General features: G+C 36.6%; 1 protein-coding gene across 3 annotated transcripts in view; it reads left to right on the plus strand.

The window, feature by feature from the left end:
* Positions 1-16,456, plus strand: part of DDX50 (DExD-box helicase 50) — a 37,600-nt gene extending 21,144 nt beyond the window's left edge. For all 3 annotated transcript variants that reach the window (XM_019626156.1, XM_019626162.1, XM_019626169.1), the window contains 8 exons: positions 440-589; positions 7,703-7,864; positions 8,325-8,444; positions 9,223-9,296; positions 9,521-9,680; positions 12,686-12,820; positions 13,953-13,997; positions 15,892-16,456. In XM_019626156.1, the coding sequence (XP_019481701.1) occupies positions 440-589; positions 7,703-7,864; positions 8,325-8,444; positions 9,223-9,296; positions 9,521-9,680; positions 12,686-12,820; positions 13,953-13,997; positions 15,892-16,161 (1,116 nt within the window). In that variant the 3' untranslated portion in view covers positions 16,162-16,456. The remainder of the gene's footprint in view (positions 1-439; positions 590-7,702; positions 7,865-8,324; positions 8,445-9,222; positions 9,297-9,520; positions 9,681-12,685; positions 12,821-13,952; positions 13,998-15,891) is intronic.
* Positions 16,457-17,946: the final 1,490 nt, after the last annotated feature.

The following is a 17,946-nucleotide window of genomic DNA, read 5'->3' on the forward strand; positions in this document are numbered from 1 at the left end:
TTCTTCAGTCTAGTTGTGGAGGACGTTGCTTCACTGGCCCAAGTTGGCACCATCATTGCGCTCTTCCCAGGTGAGGCAGATCAGTTGCTGGCTTCTGGACGGCTGCTCACCACTCACGCTGGCTGCTGTCTATACAGGGTAGTCCATGGCAACCCACTGCAGCAGGTGTTGCAGCCTGTGCCATCGCTGGCGACTCACAGCATCCCAGCTCCAGGTTGAGCTGTTGTTCAGCATCATAGCTGTAGAGGGCAGTGTCACTGGCCCTCATATGTGGGATCCGAACTGGGGCCCTCTGGTGTCCCAAGCCAGTTCTTAACCATCGCGCCACTCGGCCGGCCCAAGGAAAGCCAATTCTTGAACAGATAGTAAAAATGTACAAAGAAGTCTTTTTTTACTACTTTTAATGAAACAGATATTTGGCTTTTTTTTTTCTTCAAAGCATTTGGCTATCCAGTGCCATTGGTCTCAGAGGCCAGCAGTTATTGGAGATGTCCTTCAAGTCTACAGTGGGTCTGAAGGGAGGGCTATTATTTTCTGTGAGACCAAAAAGAATGTAACTGAAATGGCCATGAATCCGCACATAAAACAGGTAAGTCTGTTTTGATGCTTTCACTGATTGAGACTATAAGGATGAGTCACTAAACAAAAAAAATCACAGTGTCCTTTGTGGACCAGTTTTGATAGTCATTTTTAGAATTGAGTCTAATTCAGAAAGAAATTAGAGCCAGCCTCTCATGATCTGTTAAGTCAGGATGGAATTCTATCCATTCTTATAAAATTTTTCAAGATTTTACAGATGTGATCGTGAAAATATAGAGGTTGAAACAGAGTGAGTTTCTATTTTAGAATTGTGTTGTAAAATGAATCACAAATATTTATTGAATGAATGGATCAGAATACTAAGTCCACATGTCTTTTTTTCTTTTAACTTTTTATTGTAGAAAATTTCAAACATATACAAAAGTTGACAGTGTAATGAACCCCCCCTACATATTCATTCTCGAGCTGCAACAATCATTTCCGCCAAATGCCCACCCACCTCCTGCTTCTGAATTTTTTTGATGCAAACCATAGATAACATTATTACGTCCATAAATATTTGGGTATGTGTCTCTAAATGAAAATGATTATTTTAAAAAATCCCTCAATACTGTTACTGCATTTAAAAAATTTAACAGTAATATCTTGAAATATCAGTTAGTGTTCAGATTCTCAATTACCTCATAAATGCTTTGTTTTTCTTTTTATAGTTTTTTTTTTCTTGACTCTGGATCCAAATAAGATTGATACGTTGCGTGATTTCATTAAATCTCTTTAAGATATGGATTCCTCTTTCTATTTTTGGCTTATCGTTGTTGTTTGAAAAACCAAGTTTCCAGAATCTAGAGTGTGTTGCTTCCCTATGGTATCATTTAACATGTTCCTCTGTCTTCCATATTTCCTGAAAATTCAGATGTGTTTATTTAGAGCAAAGTATTTCATAGATGGTGTACTTCCTTCAGGAGGTATATAATGTCTAGTTCTTCCTCTTTTTGTGATGTTAACATTGATTGATAATAATGCCATCAGTCCTTATGTCAATGTCTCTAGTCATTTTTGCTGTCTGTGACTTGTTATCTAGTAGATTCCTGAGGATGGGCTCGTGGAAATATTGCCTGTTGATAATAGTAATTTTATACCTGAAAATCATTTTGGCTAGATATAAAATTCTTGGTTCACATTTCTTTCCTTCAATATCATAAATATGTTTTTCTATTGTTTTTGGAATAAAGCATACTATAAAATGTCTGATGCCAGTCTGATTTTTTTTTTCTCTATAAGTGATTTGATCTTTTTCCTGAATGCGAAAGACTTTATTCTTTAAAAATCAGTAGTTATACTAGAATATAGTTTGGTGGTGTTCTTGGTCACTTTTTCTGGGTACAGTGTACATGTTCAAATTGTAGTATCAAATATATTCTTAATTTCAGCAAAATGTTTTTGAGTTACAAATTTTTGTTATTTGGTTTGTCTGATTGCTTTGGAGTTTTTCTTTAGGGACTCTTATTATATGTATGCTGCCTCTTTTTTCCTCCTTTGTCACTTTATCTCAAATCCTTTTCATCTTTTTCTTCAAGTTTCAGAATTTCTGATTTTTAAGCATCATCTATTGTGTTTTACTCAAACTTCTATTCTTTCCAGTGTAGTCTTTATTTGTGAAAAGTATCTTTTCTATTTTTTTTAGTCATTTCACCTCATTTCTTAATTTTTCTCATTTTGCTATTTATTGTTCTTTCATATATCATTTAAAAAATTTCTTTTAGCTCATTCAGAAATATGCTATAGTTTTCATCTGTTGTGTGTGCATGCCTTTCTAGACCTCTTTCATCATTTGTGGGGCTACTATTCTGCTTTTTCTTTTTTTCCCCCTCCTCCTAATTATTTTATGGGATTTAATTGTGACCTTTTCTTTTGTTCATTTTTAGATGTAATTAATCTTTCTGAACTTTAGATGGGGAAGTGTGGGTCAGCGTAGTTTTCTGCTTCGTAGCTCTAGAGCTGCTTTTTTGGTAATTTTTGTTAGTGTTCAAGAATTCAATCTGTAAATTATATATCAATAAAGGTAATTTTTTAAAAAAAGGCCTCCCAGTTTGTGAGCTCTGGCTGTCTTTTTCTATCTGGAGCTTTTCTCTCTCTCTTTTTTTCTTTTTGTGCTTCTATTATCCCTGGCAGCCTCAGTTTGGATTCTAGGTCCAACAGTTTCTCCTTAGTGTGGGGCTTTGTCTTGGCAAGGATGCATTGGCTTTTTGTTTTGAAAGTTCTTATAGGATCCAGGCTGCTCCATCCTCTTTCAGACCCTACCTCTGGCTCCTCACAATCACCCATGAATGTGCAAAAACTCTTCTAGTTTCAGCTGCTAATCTCAAATTGGCCCATTATATTTCCCAGGAAGTATCTGTTCTTAGGACCAGTAAATTCCCCCTATACACAGGTCTTGTCTCTACTTGCTCATGTTTTAGAAATCATGAAAATACCTTGTCACTTAGTTTTGTCATAGATGTTCTCTATGAATTTTTAATTTTGTTATCCTTATTTTCATGTCTATTTCTATATGGGAACTGGAGATTTAAAGACTATGCTGTCACTACCTTCACCAGTGTGTTTTGTTTTTTTTTTTAGCTGAGCTATCCTGCCACATGTTGGCAGCTCAGTGGCAGCTTAGCTCAGGCCGGGCATCGAACCGCCGTTGCTCAGAGCTCAAACTCTTGAGCAAGCTCTTAACCAACTGAGCCACTCAGTCGGCCCTTTTTGTATTTATTAATTTTTTTTTTAGCTGAGCCATCCTTCCACCTGTTGGCAGCTCAGTGGCAGCTCAGCTTGGGCTGGGAATCGAACTGGTGACCTTGTTGCTCAGAGCTCGCACTCTTGAGCAAGCTTTTAACCAACTAAGCCACTTGGCTGGCCCTATCAGTGTCATTTTAACTAATTGTAGATTTAGCTTTGTATCCAGTATAAACAGACTCTGAATAGTGTTGGAAGGTAGTTGATTTACTTTCCTTTCATTGCTTTAGAGCACTCAGCAGCAACTGTCTTACAGAAGCTATTATTTTATCTCATAGGCAGGAATTGCCTTGCTGCAAAGGCTGGGTGAGAATTCCCCTTATTGGATGATAATCAGTTTCTGTGATTCCGAGTAATGCAATTACTCCTCCGCTGGTTTGCTATTTAGGTAAAAATTAGTAGCATGTCATTTTGGGTGATATGGGATTTTATGGATAACGAGAAAACTAATGATTAGTTTCTTAATTTTATATTTAAATTTTAATTTAATTTTTTTCTTTAGGTTAGTTTTTAACAGAAAATACCTTCTTAATTCTAAACAATTAAATGTGCATGCACGCGCGCGCGCGCGCACACACACACACACACACACACACACACTTTTGGAAAAAATTTATTTGTAAGTTACAGACCTGGTACCATCACTGGTTTCATGAATGTATTATGTCCCTGTTATGACTAGTTCTCAAGAAGAAAAAAAATCAGTGTTGTATCAAATTTTTTAAGTGAATTTGAAAAATTTATTATAAAAAACTGTCCAACTTATTTAAAGTATGTTTGTTTATGATTATTTAAAAAAATAATAGAATGTTTTCTTTCTTGAAACATTTAATTTGGGTTCCATGATATTGCACAGGTTTTCTTCCTTCTCCTCTAGCTAATCTTTCCCAGTTTTGTTGAGGTCTTGTGCTTCAAATATTGGCATTTCTCAGAGTTCTAATCTCTGTACTTCTTTGTTCTTACCCAACATATTCTTCCTGAGCATACTGATTAATAGCACAGATTTTGGAGTCAGACAGATCAGGGTTTAAATCCCGTTGTGTTACTTACTAGCTGTGTAACCTTGAGCAAGTCACTTCATGTTTCTGTGACCATGTTTCCTTTTTTTAAAGATTTTTATTGGGGAATTGGGGAAGGGGAACAGCCAAGTTGTTGTCCGTCAGTCTTAGTTGTGGAGGGTGCAGCTAGCTCAGCTCCAAGTCCAGTTGCCATCCGGCCACCCATTAGTAGCCCATGGCTGCTCAGCTCAAGGTGCCTTTTTCAATCTTAGTTGTGGGTGGGTATAGCCCATCATCCCATGTAGGAGTTGAACGGGGAACCTTGTTGTTAGGAGCACGTGCTCTCACCAGCTGAGCCATCCTGCTGCCTGTTGGCAGCTCAGCTCTGGCGCAGCTCACTGGCCCATGTGGTAATCAAACCAGCAACCCTATTGCTCAAAGCTTGCGCTCTTCACCAACTGAGCCACTCATTTCCTTTTTACTTTTTAAATTTTGTTTTTAAAGATTTTATTGGGGAATTGGGGGAGGGGAACAGCATTGGGTAATCGGGGAAAGGGAACAGACAAGTTGCTGTTCTTTTGTTCTTCAGTCTAGTTGTGGAGGATGTCGCTTCACTGGCCCATGTTGGTATTATGATCATTGTGTTCTTCCTGGCTGAGGCAGTCTGTCGCCGGCCATTGGACAGCAGCTCACGGCAGCCTAGCTTCAAGTTGAGCTATTGTTCACCATCTTATCTGTGGATAGAGCAGCATCACTGGCTCATGTGGGAACTGGACCGGCGGCCCTGCTCCTCAGAGCTCGTGGTCCCATGCCAACTCTTAGCCAACTGAGCCATTTGGCTGCCCCACGCCTTTTTAAAAAGTGGTATTTAAAAACAAATTTTTTACACTTTTAAGTAAATGAAATCATTTAAAACATTTAGTACAATGCTTTTCTTATAGCAAGCAGCCAGTAAGTGTAGAGAAATATAGAAGTATAATCATTTTCCAGGTTAGCTCTGTCTCCAGAAACTAGACCTGTGTTTATTCTACTGGCTACAGACACCCCAACCCATTATTTACTTAAAATTGAATTCATTCTCATGTACACTTCCATAAATACTCAGTCTCCCAACATTCCCTATTTTCGAATGATACATCTACTCATAGCCTAAGCCAGAAATTTACTATTGTCTATGACGTTTCTTTCTTACCATTTGCCAATTAGTTAACTATTGTACAAAGTGTTTTTTGAATTCTATCTCCTATAGTTTAAAATGGTCCATTTCTTTCCTACTACTTTAGCAGATACTCAAAATCTTGGAGTAGTGTATAATATATTTCTTTCCCTTATACTCATTTCCACTCGCTTCACCACATCCTTCCAGTTTCATCTGCAAGTAGTTCTTGATTTATTTATGGCCTAGCCTCTAATTTTCCTCTCCAACCTCACATTATACTTTCTCCTCTTTTCTGCACTCTCTGCATACATACCATGTTTCCTCTCACTTCAGGGCTCTTGAACTTGTATAGTCTATCTTTCCTAGGCAACTCCCACTCGTCCTTCAGATATCAGTCCAGAGCACCACTTCTCAGGACTTTTTCCTTGCCCCAGACTAGGTCAGGTTGCCCTCTTGTAAATTCTCTTCGCCTCTTAGACTCTTGCATTAACTATACACTTGTTGGCTAAATTTATTTGTGTGCCTAATTATTTGATTAATGTTCCCTGCTAGAATATAAAGACCATAAGGACAGAGGCAGTCTTATTTTTGTTTGCCATTTTATCCCTAGTGCCCAACATATTGTATTGTAGATTACTAAATATTTGTTGACTCAATAGATGGCCATTGGCACTGCCTTGGTGAGGCCACTGATATCTCTTTTGAATTTCCACTTTTGTCTTGCCCATTTCTAATACAGTCTGTACATTGTAGCCAGAGTGATCCTTCTACAATGCAAACATGTTCATGATAATCTTCTTACATCATTCAATTGTTTCATATTGTCCTCAGGATAAAATTCATATTTATTTCAGCCTCATCTTTCACCACTTCTCCTTTTTACTGTATGCTTTCTTTAGCAATACTCAAATATTTGTAGTTTGCAAGATACACTATGTATGTATATTTTTTCTGCCTGGAACTCCCTAGCTTCCTGCTCCTTACTACTGGTTCCTTATGTGTCAGGTCTCAGCTTCAGTGCTACTTCCCCCTCAAACAAGATTGAGATAGGTTCCTGTCCTAGGTATTCCTATAGCATCCTGCACCTTGTAACAGCATATATCACACTGTATTGAAAATGCTGATCAGCTTGTGTCTTAGGGCTGTTTCTTTATGATTGTTCCAGAACCGGGCATATATGCCTGGTGCACAGCAAGTTCCCAGTGAATTAACTCAGAGTTGACTGCATTAGGCTTAGATACAAAGGTTTAGACACTGTTGGGAACTTTAAAATTTTAATGCTGGCCAGTAATCCTGGGATATTTATTTACAATACTAGGTAGATTATTTGCAGCACAAAGGGAAGATAAACATACAAATAATAAAAATAGGTTCAACTTCACTAAAAATTACAGAAATGTAAATTAAAACAACATTGGGAAATCATTTTTGCCTGTTAAATTCACAAGGATATAATGATTCATAATTGGGTAGGTAGGGAATGATTAAATACTCATAGAATGTTGAAAAGTAAATGGGTACAACCTCTTTTTTTATAATGTAGTTTTGCAATACCTATCAAAATGGTAAATGCTCATAATTTTTGACCCAGAAATTCAACTTATAGATATGTATCCTACTGAAATATACGTATACTGAGGGGTCCAGAGATATAAATACAATGTTGTTCACTCTATCATTGTTTCTGACTGTCAACATTTGAATACAACCCAAATGTTCATCAGTAAGATATTCCTGAAGTAAATAATACTGCATCCATGTGAAGAAATCATATATAGTTTTAAAAAATTAAGCCGTTATATCTATAGATGTGGGAAAATGACTAAGATAATTTATAAAACAGGTTACAAAACAGTACATACATAGTATGATCCCCTTTTTATAAGTAAATACATACAATTATGTGCTAGTATATGTGAGAAGTGTGTGTGGTTTTTTGGGTTTTTTTTAGTATCTGGCAAAACAAAAAGAAAAAAATGAAAAAAATATCTGGAGGGATATTTACCACACTGTTAGCAGTGAATTATTAGCAGGCTGATACTAAAGGAAGCTTTTACATTTTATGTTAAATATTTTCTGTAATGTTTGAATTTTTTGAACAGTAAGCAAGTGTTGTAATTATCAGAAAATAAGATTAAAAAACAACAGAGAACACAGACTGTATGGTGGTAGGGTGCTATCAATTTTAAGTATGAGCTGTATACTTTTCCTTTTTTTCAAATAGAATGCCCAGTGTTTACATGGGGACATCGCACAGTCACAGAGAGAAATCACACTGAAAGGCTTCAGAGAAGGTAGTTTTAAAGTTTTGGTGGCAACCAATGTGGCTGCCCGTGGTTTGGACATTCCTGAAGTCGACCTGGTGATTCAGAGTTCTCCTCCACAGGTAGGAAATGAGATTTGATTTGGGGAAAAGAAGAGCAGTTGTATAAACTGCCATTTTATTTACAAGATATTGCTTGGGATATGAAAAATGTTATCTGTTCTTGCCCTTAGCCATTTTTTGTTAGTGTGTTGGTGGTGTTAAAGTGATCGGAATCTGATGCCTTTGCAAATTACTACCTTCATTATGTGGATTAAAGCATAGATTCATGTAAGGGAATTATAAAAAGTTGCCATATTAAGAGTCCTGGGAGGAGGTGGATAAAAAGGTTTTTAATCATTTCCCCTTTATCCCAAAATTCTGCATAAAAATTCTTTGGGATATTGAAAAGAACAACAGGATTGAAATGAAAATATTATTATTATTGATAGTAGTAGTTATTACCATTATTATTTTGATGCTGGAATGTGGCATGTCTGTATAACTTGCTACATTTTTTTAAAGTATCCTATTTTATTTTTAGGATGTTGAGTCCTATATTCATCGCTCTGGACGCACAGGTAGAGCTGGCCGGACAGGGATTTGCATATGTTTTTATCAACCAAGGGAAAGAGGTCAACTAAGATATGTGGAACAAAAAGCAGTAAGTAAAATAGCGTTAAATTATTTCAGGCTTATTATCTAAATGGTGCCTTAGAAAAGAGTTCTTTTTATGTTCTCTCAAATAGATTTTTGTAACTTTTCTCAGTTTAAGCTGCATTTGGATGTGAAGGATGTGGAGAGCTAAGTTTATATTAGCTGCAATTTTATTTTAATACAGCTTTTATTGTGAAGACAGAAGAGCTGAATTTCTCATTTTTCCCTTGAACTTCTCTCTTGATACTAAAATCGGAAGTGCATTGTGATTTCAGTACCTCTTAGTCCAGCATTGTAAATGTGTGACTGTGACATTGTCTTGGTGTAATAGTTAAGGTTATATTGAGTAATGGTACAATGGTCAGTTTCTATAAGAAATTATACATTTTTTGTGGTCTGGTTTTTTTGTGGTATTTAACATTTTTTCCCATTTTTATGATGTGTTTTTATACACTATTCTTATACTTCGTAAATGAAATAGGGTAATAAAAATTTGATAGATGTAAATAGCATCTTTTTCCTTTTTTTGAATCAGTTTTATTTTGCAAGTAAAATTCCATGATTGTAACCAAGGGGCTAAATTCAGAAAATGTAACTAATTCAGAAAATCTTTTTTCTCTTTCTATATTTTGTAATTGATCATTTATTAGAAAAAGCAGAGCTTTTGATCTGCTAGGGCTTGGAAATCTTTAAGTCCAAGAAGTGGAAATTCAACAAACTATATTAATTTAGGAATTAATTGTAAAGACTTCCATTTTTCTTTAATATAATTCTTTCATTTTCAGGGAATTACTTTTAAACGTGTAGGTGTTCCTTCTACAATGGATTTAGTTAAATCTAAAAGCATGGATGCTATCAGGTATGCTTTCTGACCTTGCTGAATAATTTTTTCTTTTGTATTATTAGGCTGTTCATCTTTAAGCTCGCCTAGTTCAAATATCAGAAAATGTAATCACGAGTTTTACCAGACATTTAGTTATATTAAAATAAAGAAACGTTGCTCTTTCTTTTCCCATTCATTGTCTAATCTTTAATTTTTTCCTTTTGTGTTGACTAAGAAAACTTGCTGTTTTTAAACCATAGGTCTCTGGCTTCCGTTTCTTATGCTGCTATTGATTTTTTCCGACCATCAGCTCAGAAACTAATAGAAGAGAAAGGGGCAGTGGATGCATTGGCTGCAGCATTAGCTCACATCTCTGGTGCATCAAACTTTGAACCACGATCTTTGATCACCTCTGACAAGGTAGAAATCTGTGAAAAAATTGTATGGGCTTAAGATTAAAATCGAACCATACATATCTGTCTACCTGGAGAGAAATTCAGCAAACCTTCACTTTGCACAGCGGTATGTTAACTAAAACTTGCATACCAGACCTATTCTACATTTTGTAAGTTGCTATAGTACCATGCAAATCGAGAAGTAGACTGCACACTTAACATAGTACCATGCAAAGTAAGGATTGCCTGTATATGTGGAGGGGGTGGTGTGTGTGTGTGTGTGTGTGTATAAATAACATCATCTGACCTGCTTGGTATCAGATATCAAAACAACCACATCACAGCCATTGGTTGCAAGTAGTTCAAAGATTTATTACTGGCTATGGTATAAGTGAGGGGAGTCACTGGGTGAGGGCACCCATCAAAAATGAGAGAGAGTTACTGGGAGAGTGGAACAAAAAGTGCAGGGCGGGTAAACATATGACTTATTTGGTATAGCAGAAATGAGTGCAACTGGGTCATCTGATGTTTTCCACCTGGCAGGTGTTAATGGTTTAGCCAAATGTCATTTTGCTGAGAGTGACTTAATGTGTCAAACTCAATCTCTCCTTTTCTGCCTCCCCATCACCCTTCTCCTCCCTCCCTTCCTTCCTCTCCCCCACCCATATATATCTTCTTTAAAAATTTGGACCCAATTAAGGTTTATATGTTATAATTGTTTATGTCTGTTTTTTAATCTGGAACCGTTTTCCCATCTTTATTGATTTTTTGAAGATTCTAGATCAGTTGTCTAGATAAGAGTCTAGAATATCTCACCTTCTGGGTTTGTCTGGCTTTCTCTTCACACATCATTTAACTTTTGCCTTTATTCAGTCTTTCCTATAAACTGGAAGTAATATGAAAGCTTGATTTTATATTCAGGTTAAACAGCTTTGGCAAGAATACTTCTTAGGTGGTGCTATGTACTTCATTTTGCATCACATCAGGAGGCATATATTGCAGATTGTTTCAGTGTATCGTAGTAAAGTTTAGTGTGATTGCTTGTTTAAGATGGAAACTGCCCTATATTCCCATTGTAAAGGTATAGTTTACTGTCTGTAACTAGTAAGTGGTCTGTGGGGTGATACTTTAGCACTGAGAAAATATCCTATCCCTAATAACCCACCAAATACTTATGAAAATATTAAGATAGACCTTTAGAGCTAAGACGTACCTAACAGGTCATTTAGTCCTAACCCTTATCTAATAAAAGAATCCCTCTTTGGCAGATGGGTCATCCAACCTCTGATTAAAATATCTTAGAAATAGGGTGTTAGTGGTTTGAAATGTCTTTCATGGGTTAAACCAAAATACTAAGTCTTTACCATGAATCTACTATACGGTCTTCCCCTTGCTACCCTTCTGGCCTCGTCTTTTATCACTGTCCGCTTGCTTGTTTCAGCCACCCTAACCTACCTGCTGTTACTCAAACATAAACCCACTGCTGCACAAGGCCATTATACTTACTTGTACTGTTTTAAATATTCTTCCCTTTTAAGAACACGGCTTCTTCCTTCACGTAATTTAGGTCTCTCCTCAAATATCACCATATCAAAGAGGTCTTTCTTGACACCTTACTATAGCTTACCCCTCCCTTTACTCTCTATTCCCTTGCCCCGCTTATTTTTCTTCATTATGCTTATTACTATCTGACATTCTATATTTTTTCTTGTTTACTGTCTACTTTATCTTTCCACAGCCCCCCGCATACACACATACACTAGAACAGGGCTCGGCAAACTTTTGAGATGGAAGAGCCAATCCTGTCCTTCACAACAATTTAAAAATTACTCAAGAGCCATAAATATATTTTTACAAATAAGGAAAATTTAAAGTAATATTATAACAAGTAATAGTTAATTTTTTTTTTTAAGATTTTATTGGGGAATTGGGGGAGGGAACAGCATTGGGGAATCAGGGAAGGGGAACAGACAAGTTGCTGTCCTTTTGTTCTTCAGTCTAGTTGTGGAGGACGTCGCTTCACTGGCCCATGTTGGTATTGTGATCATTGCGCTCTTCCTGGCTGAGGCAGATTGGTCACCGGCCATTGACCGGCTGCTCATGGCAGCTCACGAAAGATCACGCCCGCTGCTGGCCGCTCACGGTAGTTTACGGCAGCCCACTGCAGCCCCACTGCAGCCTACGACATCGCCGGCGACTCACGGCATCCCAGCTCCAGGTCGAGCTGTTGTTCACTATCTTAGCTGTAGAGGGTGCAGCATCACTGGCCCATGTGGGATCCGAACCAGCGGCCCTGTTGCTCAGAGCTCGTGCTCCCAAGCCAACTCTTAACCAACAAGCCACTCGGCTGGCCTTAACAAGTAATAGTATTAATTGTATCTATTAAAATAAGAAAAATTCACACAAAAAATTGCTCACATATACGTACCCAAAGAGCTGCATGTGGCTCGTGAACCACAGTTTGCCGACCCTTGCACTACAATGTAATCTCCATGAGAGGAAGGATTATTTACTGCTGAATCTCGAGCACCTAGTAGAGTCTCTGGCACATACATAGTGGGCACTCAAATACTTGTTAGATGAGTGCCTTCATGTATCTTCATGTTGATCTTTTTGCTGTCCAGTGAATTCTTACAGAACAAGTAATTTTTGCTTATGCAACTGGCCCTCAAAAGTTTAAAGAGGTCTGTGTCCTCTTGTTTTTCTACTCCAAGGTAACTTGGACTCTTTCAGAACTGACTTCCTTAATTCTTCACTACCTTATCTTTTGTCTGATGCTCTAGTTTAATTATCTCTTAAAGCATAATGGTTAAATATAGTCTTTATAGCAATGCATATAAAAGAATGGTACCTTCAGTGACTTATAAACGCTAGTCTTCTATTAATATAGTTTCAAAGAATTTTTTTTTTAGCAGTCATGCTATACTGTTGGTTCATAAATGCACGGTTGCGTCATGAAGGGCTATAGAATTAGAACTTCATTGTCCTGCTGCTTTTTTCCCAACCATAATGTGACTTTTATTCCTTAAGGGGTTTGTGACCATGACTCTGGAAAGCCCAGAAGAAATACAGGATGTCAGCTGTGCTTGGAAAGAACTGAACAGAAAGCTGAGTAGTAATTCTGTGTCCCAAATTACCAGAATATGCCTCCTAAAAGGAAATATGGTAGGCTTTTCTAGATAAGTAAAGATTTTTAATCAACTACTGCAAATGTTTATAAAGACTAGTAGGTTTTGTTCCTTCTCTCTTTTTTTGAAGTCTAATGGGATGAATAGTATTGTTTTCTCCGTGTGTTTCCACTTGTAAATTTTTAGGGAGTTATATAAATAACCCAGTCCTCTAAAAAGCTGTAAGTTATTCTGCTTAGTTTGACTAAGACCCAAATTATTTAAATTTCTGTCCTTGTATACTTGTTATGTGTGGTTGTATGTGTTTGTTCTCTAAGGAACTTAGGATTGCAACAGCTAAACAACTCTATTATTTAGGTAATACACAATATTGTTTTTTGAGTGATCTGCTATTGGTTGTTAATGAGGATAATGAAGTGAATTAAGTTTAATACATTTACAAAACAGATAAGTTAAAACCGTTTGTAATCTTAGTGACTGATTTATTCTAATAGTTTTAAGAAAAGGTGTTATATTTATTTGTCTGACTTTACTATAGAGGTTCGTTCTGGCCTAGAATTTATTAACTAGATTGTTTATTGGAAATAATTACCTCTCTCAAAGTTTAATATTACTTTCCTTCAAAAAAGATTTGTGGGAAGTATGAGACAAATAGACATATTCAGAAAAAATGTGTGTGTGGGGGTGTGGAAATATATTCTTAGGCTAAATTAATTGCTACACTTGAGTATTTTATTAACTTTCAATTTCTTGGAAACTATGACTGAAGAGGAAACATCTTGGGTTACATTATTCTCATTATCTGATAAGCATTGCAGCTTTTCAGGAGAGAAACTTTCTGGCACTAAATTTTTAAAGGAATTTATTAGATGGATCATTTTACAAGAGGCATGGAATAACATTATAGTGTCTACAAAAATTTTTCTATCTAGATTTTTAGTGCAGTATTTTCTTATTAGATACTGTGTTTAGGTACTTTTCAGATTTAGAAAATATAATAAGCAGTCACTCTGTCATGTGTTATGTATTAGTTTTAATCCTATAAGGTGTGTCCTGGGACATACCTAATCTTTTTTTTAGCTAATATAAGATTACCAGCAAGTATTAATGTATTAGTTAGAAATTAACTCATATGCATCTTAATAAAAATGTTTTAATTTTGCTTTTAGGGTGTTTGCTTTGATGTTCCCACAACCGAGTCAGAAAGGTTACAGGTATTTTAAAAATTTTATCTGTTAAATAGCTAAATATGTTTCTTTAAAAGATAGGGATTTAAAAAAATCAGTCACAATATTATTATCATGCCTAAGTCAATAATTCCTTAATGTAAAAATATCCAATTTACATAATTTAAAACAATTTTCATTATAGTCTCAAACATAAAAAAATAGAATTGCACAGTAAATCCTCATATTCCCATCACTTAGCTTCAACAATTATCAATCAACTCAAGGCCAATTTTGTTTTATGTCTACTTCTATCTACTTCCCCACTCTCCTATATTTGTTTTGAAACAAATTCTAGGCATTGTATCATTTCAACCATAAATATTTCCATAAATATTAAGGAAACTTAAAAACAATCATAATACCATAATCAACCCCCCAAAATAATAATTCCATAATATTATCCAACTTGTGTTTAAATTTCCCCTATTGTCTTCCAAATATTTTTAGATATAAGGTCCATAAGGTTCATACATTGTAATTTGATGTTTCTTAAGTTTCTTTTCATCTTTAGGTTCACCCTCCTTTCTCTTTTAAAAAATATTTTTCTTGTATTTTATGTTGAAGAAAGAGATTGTCCACTAGATTCCTACAGTATAGCATTTGTCTATTGCTTCCCAATGCATATTTATATAATTTGAAACAAGGAGATTATTGTTTTTTAAATATTAAAAAAAATTTTTTTTTATTTTAGCTGAGCCATCCTGCCACCGGTTGGCAGCTCAGCAGCAACTCAGCTTGGGCCGGGAATCGAACTGCTGTTGCTCAGAGCTCGCACTCTTGAGCGAGCTCTTAACCAACTGAGCCACTTGGCCAGCCCATGTTTTTTAAGTCTTTTAAAAAATTCAGACTATATTGTGAATACATTTCTGTGTCAACTATATAGGGTTACTTATTTTATTTATTTATTTATTTATTTAGCTGAGCCATCCTGCCACCTGTTGGCAGCTCAGCGGCTGCTCAGCTCGGGCTGGACTTGAACTGCAGTTGCTCAGAGATCAAACTCTTGAGCGAGCTCTTAACCAACTGAGCCACTCGGCCAGCCCTTAGGGTTACTTATTTTTAATGGCTTCCTGGCATTTGGCCATATGGGTGGGCCAACTTAATCTATGTTCTATTTTCGGACATTTAGATTATTTTCAGTAATATACTATTATAAACAGGTCAGCCCTGAATGTTGGTGTAGCTAACTCTTTACATTGCCATGTTTATCTCTTTAGATGAGTTTTTTTAACATGACTGCTGGGCCCAAAGGTTTGCACATTTTTTAAGGCTTTGGTCAGATATTGGCACCAGTGGTGTGTGTGGGTGTTTGTCTTTGCTCACTCTTACCAACAAGGCATTTTAATAGTAACTTTCCTTGGTAACTCATGGTCACAATGAAGAACAGTTAATGTAGCAGGATATGACACTGCGGTGCTCTTATGAGCTGCTGATTTTTGTATGTTGAGTTGTTTACCCTGATAGTGAGTGTTTCCAATGGCTACATTTTTCAGTCCCCCTCTGGTGTTGACAGGTTTTTAATCTCCATCATCAGCTCTCACTTCTTGTTTCTGTCACTATACCTGCTGAAAGCAATGCACTACTTATTATTTGTTTTGTGCAGAGAAACTAGTGCTCTTTCAGAATATGTAAACTGAGTATGAATTTAGAATCTCAAAATGAGCCTGAGAGTTTCTCCTGAAAGGAAAACTTAAGAGCTTTAGTGAATGTGCTTTGAATATTTTTTTTCTTGGTTTTCAATTTTGTCCCAGATACTTTGAATTTAACAGATAGATGGCCTTTAGCTAATAGACATATGATAAAAGAGTCTTCTATACTTACGTGCTTGCTTATGGTTTCTACTTTGCATTTATTTTAATTCTGTAAATCCCCCCAACAGGCAGAGTGGCACGATTCAGACTGGATACTCTCAGTGCCAGCCAAGTTACCTGAAATTGAAGAATATTATGATGGAAACACATCCTCTAATTCCAGACAGAGGAGTGGCTGGTCAAGGGGCCGGTCTGGCCGGTCAGGTGGTCGATCCAGTGGACGGTCAGGTAGACAGAGTCGACAGGGGAATCGCTCAGGAAGTCGACAAGATGGTAGAAGACGAAGTGGGAATAGAAATCGATCAAGAAGCGGGGGCCACAAACGGAGTTTTAACTGAGAATTTGGTAGTTAATCTACCAGTGTGAGCTTGCCTATTTCTGCCTAATCATGTGCATTATCCATCAAAAATTAGGTCATCATAGTTGAGGTATGTGTCTGCTATTTGCAAAGAAGTTGGTCGTATTTTTTTAAAAAGTATTTCACAAGAATGGTTGTAAACAAATCTACATATGCAGTTTTACCTTTGAATATAAAAACCTCCTTTTATTGTCTCTTTTCACTATGTGTTAAGAATTTCCCTCAATGTAATCTTTTAAAACTTTTTCTAAAATATAGCAGTCAAGTTAATCATACTTAAGGTTACTTGCATTTTATAAAATGTGGTATATTTGTATTCAGACTATTTCTTCCATAGGATATATGGTAGAAAATAAGAAATCCCTTCTACATTAAAGGGCTGTATAAACTGGTGACATGACTGGTTAGGGGTAGCATTTTAAATTCTAGAGATAGTTAATTAAAAGGGTGTGCAAGCAGTGCACACTCGATAATTTATTCCACTGGTATTGGCTGACTGTCCACTGTGCTCATCACTGTACTAATCACTAGGGATAGAGTGGTGAACAAGGCATGCTCACTGTCTTCAAGGAGCTTACAGGCTAAAGACAAGCAAGCAATTATGAATGAGATGAACACCTAAAGGCTAAGATGAAGTAGGTATGAAATGCTAAGGACAGTTGGGGTCTGCCTACCCAGCCTTAGGAGTTAGGAAGGCTTTCAGAAGAAATGATGCCCACAAGGAGAAGTAAAGCAAAAGTATCAGTTGATCTAGCCAGGTATATGTGTATGGTGGGAAGAGGAGTTAAAAGGGAGAGGCTTTGCAGGCATAAAGAACAGCATATGCAGAGATCCAGAGGCAAAGAATAGCATGGTAAGTCTAAGGACCTACAGTTAGTTCAGTGTGGTTTGCATGTGACAGGCAGAGAACAGGAATTAGAGAGATAAGGAGTTAATATTTAACAGGGACCAGAGTTTAAATAAAGGCCTGTGTGCACTGTTAAGGAGTTTAAACATTCTTTTGAAGACAGTGGGAACCATTAAAGGATTTAAAGTGAGGATTAACATGATGAGATTTATGTTTTAGATCATTGGCTACACCAAGGAACTAGATTGCAGAAGGGCCAGACTGGAGGCCAGTAGACCTAAGATATTGTCAGAGTAATCTAAGGTAGAGGTGATGATGGTCTGGCTAATGATAGGTAACAATATGTTGAGTGATGAGAACTGAGGCACTTGAGAGGCTTTTGCTTGTCCAGAACCACACAACTGGATAATACATTTGTGGAGTGCGGACTTGTACCAAGATAAGTCTAGCTTCTGAACCAGCATTCTTAACCACTATGCTAAATAGTGGCAGTGGACATTGAGAAACATGGATAGATTTCAGAAGTTTTTAGATAGAATTGTTAGGACTTAGTGCTTTGAATTGGACATGAGAAAGGCAGAAGAATGAAACCTCGATTTTTGTCACTATGATAAGCTACTAGGACAAAGCAAGAAAAGCTATGTGGTGAGAGAGTGGGAATGGGATTAGTTCAGGATTAGATAACGGGGTGCAAAAAAAATGTATACACATTTTAAGAAAGGAAAATACTAAAATAGTAATAATATATACTGATAACAAAAGATGAATACAAGTCACGTTTGACTTCTGCAATTACAAGAGGTGGTCAAAGTGGTTACCATCAGCGTCCAGACACTTCTGATTACGGCAGACTACTGCTTGAGCAACGTTGACCAAAGTGTCCACTTGTATACATATTTTTGGCACCCATGGTATTTT

Source organism: Hipposideros armiger, unplaced genomic scaffold, assembly GCF_001890085.2.
Source record: "Hipposideros armiger isolate ML-2016 unplaced genomic scaffold, ASM189008v1 scaffold_15, whole genome shotgun sequence".
NCBI lineage: Eukaryota > Metazoa > Chordata > Mammalia > Chiroptera > Hipposideridae > Hipposideros > Hipposideros armiger.